The 3823-nt window shown below is 37.1% G+C and overlaps 1 protein-coding gene across 1 annotated transcript; it reads left to right on the top strand.

Annotated features, from left to right (window-relative positions):
* Positions 1–987: 987 nt before the first annotated feature.
* Positions 988–3383, top strand: LOC121712417 (ladderlectin-like). The gene is made up of 8 exons (XM_042096640.1): positions 988–1055; positions 1174–1260; positions 1371–1418; positions 2262–2309; positions 2501–2592; positions 2713–2838; positions 3038–3137; positions 3263–3383. The coding sequence occupies exons 2-8, from the start codon at positions 1194–1196 to the stop codon at positions 3334–3336; spliced, it is 555 nt and encodes a 184-aa protein (XP_041952574.1). The 5' UTR covers positions 988–1055; positions 1174–1193; the 3' UTR covers positions 3337–3383.
* Positions 3384–3823: the final 440 nt, after the last annotated feature.

The raw sequence follows: 3823 nt of genomic DNA, 5'->3' as shown, positions 1-3823 counted from the left end.
GTGTAGTCCCTGAACACACTCACCACATGTGTTAAAATTCTACACATGATGTGTCATTTTTAACACATCTCTTTTTGCAGTGTAGGAGATGGACACAAATTGACAAGTGTGATTTATTTTTGCGAAGAGAATGTGCAGGTCATATTCTGTACCGCTCTGTGGTACATCTAGTTAAAGTTCAACTGGTATACATTTTATCTGGATGGGCGTCTTGTAAAAACTTTTCCTTTGTCCATTTATCAGCAATGATCAGAGAGAGCCTTTTATAGTCAACTCAATTGTGATTAATCTTAAACGTTTATCTTTATGTGTCATACTTTAAATGACCATATCAGTTGTTACTCCATACAACCCAAACCACTGCGCCTTATTTCAGGAAGAGATATTCGAGAAATTCCATCTTTCAGGAAGTGGCCTTCAATTTTTGTTGGGTCAGATAAGCCTTCAAGTCTGCACGTGTGGATCAAATATTTGCCAAGAAACACTGAAGAGTAAGGCAAGACAGGGAGCAATCTCACAGCATTGTTGTGTGTTCAGAGTTAAGTTTGTATAGTACCTTTTCAAGTTATTTATAAAAATCAACTCGTGCAAACAAGCCTTTGTCCACACTATGATTTGTGAGTCTGACATGTCTTTCATTATAGGCTATTCCAAACACTTAATAGGTCAGTTATTTTGAGAGTCAACACCTACAAGTGGTGGATTTTTGCCTAAATATTTAACTTGTTTTTTAAAAAAAGTCCTGCTATTATCCTGTTACTCGGAAACATTAAAATATTTACATGTAGTATAGACTTTATTGACCCCTGATCAGAGAATCTTCCATTGAAAACGTATGTAATGTAATTGATTTCCTTGATGTTTCTTGTCAGGAACATTATTTCTACTGATAGAGGGTTTTGAGCTTATCATTATTGTTTTATGACATTTACTGCCATGCAACAGGAAGTGTCTCTTCTTGGCATATGAGGTAGGAGAGTATAAAAGAACCACTACTCAGGTCTGCTTATCACTTAACCAACTGTCTTCATACTTCACTGAAACATCATCTAAAGGTATGCTTTGTTTTCTAGACTTTAAGTTAAGCTCAAATCTCAGCTAAGGTGTTCTCCAAAAAAAGAAAGATTACTGAAACTTTTCATACTTTTAATTAATCCCCGTCTTTGTTTCTAGAGACAATCATCAAACTCCTCATGATGAAGGCTCTCGCAGTTTCTGCTTTGCTCTGTCTCGCCTTTGCATACATGACATCAGCTGCAGGTAAGGCTCATCTTGACACCCAACTCAGACAATCCGTTAACTTTTGCAGCAGGATGCATAATATCACAGGGAGTACAGTTCATCAGTCTATTTGTTCCATGTGTTTCCAGTGGTGGCTGTTGAAGAGACACCAGAAGAAGCACAGAACTCTGTACCAGGTGAGTGGCAAACCCAGAATGTGGAATGTTAATAGATCACCAGCATGGGTGTAGTGATAAAATAAGAGGTGGGTTAACTATGAATTCTGTGATCAAGGTGGACTGCGCCATGCGGTATTGGACTTTTTAAAAAAGGCATTCAGAACATGTTTGATGATGGTGGAGGTTATTGTTCAATGTTTATAACAATACCAGTGGTATTAAATGGTTCCTAGAGTGTTGATGAGTGTACATATTGTGAATGTGGTTAATGTGTGATTTTTCAATGTTAAAAGTAATTGCTATTGGTGAATACACTTTTTTGAGAGGTGGATAAGCTCTAATAAGAAGTGGATAAACTCTATTTCTGAAATGTCAGAGGTGGATAAACTGTGTTTACTTGCATTTAGCCCCCACCACAGCCCTGATCACCACGATTCTGTGTACAGCCTGTAATCTGATATCTATTATGTTTTAAGAAAGATATATCCTTCTGCACAGCCTGGAATGACCAGTTTATTTATTTAATTTATTTATCAGGATTAAATCTGTGAATGAAGCAATCAAAAGCTTTACAACCAGTGAGAATTTAAGCATTGTTTATAAAGCAAGCAAATGCTCTAATCAGAATTGAATCATTATTTAGTCAATAAACACAACAAAAGTATTTGCACCTTGCTGAAAAGATATTCTTGTGATCCAGCACTGAAGCTCTATCACTACAACGGCGCTTTGACGCATGTTCCAGTCAGATATTGTTTACAATAATACTGCACATTTGGTAGCCTACATGACATATTCAGTTGAATCATCTACTGTATAACAGTGTGAATTAACTTAAATCAAATTGTTCTTAACCATCAGACTCAGAGATGGCTGAAGTTCCAGAAAATGACGATGCAGCTGATGCAGGTCAGTTTAGGTTTTTGTGTAAACCAAGATAAATTAAGGACCATGACAGTCTAAACTAACAAAACATATTGTTTCTGCATGGACTAACTAAACACAACTTAACTTTATCCATGTTGTTAAAATACTGTAGATGGCATCTCTTTGAAAGTTCTGGTATCTAACAAAATGCCCCAATGTCTATTATTGTCCAGCTGCACGGATGTACTGTCCACCTGGCTGGTTCAATTTTGGATCCCGCTGTTACCAATATGTTAACAGTCACATGACATGGATCAATGCTGAGGTACATCTTCTTACCAAACAAACACATTTTACCAAACACAATTGTTATATCATTATCATTAGTGAACAAAATGAATATGTGTTAAGTTGACTAAGTGAATGATTGTTGTTTCCGCTGCAGAAACACTGTGTAAACCAGCAGGCGGCTCTTGCCTCAGTGCGAAACCCAGATGAATACCAATTCCTTCAGAATCTGGCTCAAATTGCTGGCAAATCAACTGCCTGGCTAGGTGGATTTTATTTCCAGGTCAGTCAGTCAATTCAGATTATTTTAGGTTATTCTCTGTATACTCTTTACATCGAAAATGTGCTTTGCTGTTTGTCAACAGAAACCAACCTGTTTTACAGCATTACAGCTGTAAAAAAAAATACAACAAATAGTCGTAGTAGAAGTATGTGTCAGTTCCTGTAGAGAAAAATGAATTTAACTCAAACTCACTTGCCAGGGCTCATGGATGTGGATTGACAGAACAGGTTTTAACTACGAGAACTGGCTCTCCCCAGCCAGCACAGCTCACTATCAATGCATATTCATGCGCTCAACTGGTAAGACCATGGATGCATTAACCAAAGGCTCTGTTCTATCTTTGGCATTAACTCTAAAGTTGTAGGTTTGTCTAAATTTCAAATAATACAGTAATTCACTTCTTTCGTTCATTCATTCATTACAGGTGGATGGTCAAATACTAACTGTGGAAGTTCCTTACCATTTTTCTGTTCTCGAAACCAAAATCCTTGTAATTAATAAACCTCAGAATGCCTCATGGATCAATAAACATGTTTCGTCTTTAATTCATGTGTCTGATGTGCTTCATACTTGTGTGATATAAGGACATGTGCTCTCATATCATATCATATCAGCTAACGCATCCAAGGATTCCTCTTAAGCTCATGGTCAATGATACTGCATGCTCCCACTTAGTGAGTATCTTATAGACCAAGGGTCGGCAAGTAACTTAACAGCGAGTAATATTTTTCTTAGCCAATAGATTAGGCCAGAGTACAGGCTAATATTTTAATCGCCACTCCAGTGGATTGCCTATTGGTCCACACACATCTGACACGGAGAATGGATAAAAATAACTGGTGATAAAGTAAATGGATGGACCCAGTGATGGTCTACTTGAATAATTAAATGCTCTTGATGAACTCTGCTTTATCTCCCCTTTCAATATTGTGAATAGTAACAATATAGGCTACAATAACTTGGCCAATGATGGACTGTTTAACAT

The sequence above is a fragment of the Alosa sapidissima genome, chromosome 1, assembly GCF_018492685.1.
Source record: "Alosa sapidissima isolate fAloSap1 chromosome 1, fAloSap1.pri, whole genome shotgun sequence".
NCBI classification, from domain to species: Eukaryota; Metazoa; Chordata; class Actinopteri; order Clupeiformes; family Clupeidae; genus Alosa; species Alosa sapidissima.
This window is presented reverse-complemented; position numbering and strand designations above follow the sequence as displayed.

Excerpts from the sequence above, each read along its gene's own strand:
- LOC121712417 (XM_042096640.1), top strand. The coding sequence starts at position 1,194 with ATGATGAAGGCTCTCGCAGTTTCTGCTTTGCTCTGTCTCGCCTTTGCA. Across the intron at positions 1,261-1,370 it reads ATACATGACATCAGCTGCAG|TGGTGGCTGTTGAAGAGACA; the intron begins GTAAGGCTCATC and ends ATGTGTTTCCAG. Across the intron at positions 3,138-3,262 it reads CATATTCATGCGCTCAACTG|GTGGATGGTCAAATACTAAC; the intron begins GTAAGACCATGG and ends CATTCATTACAG.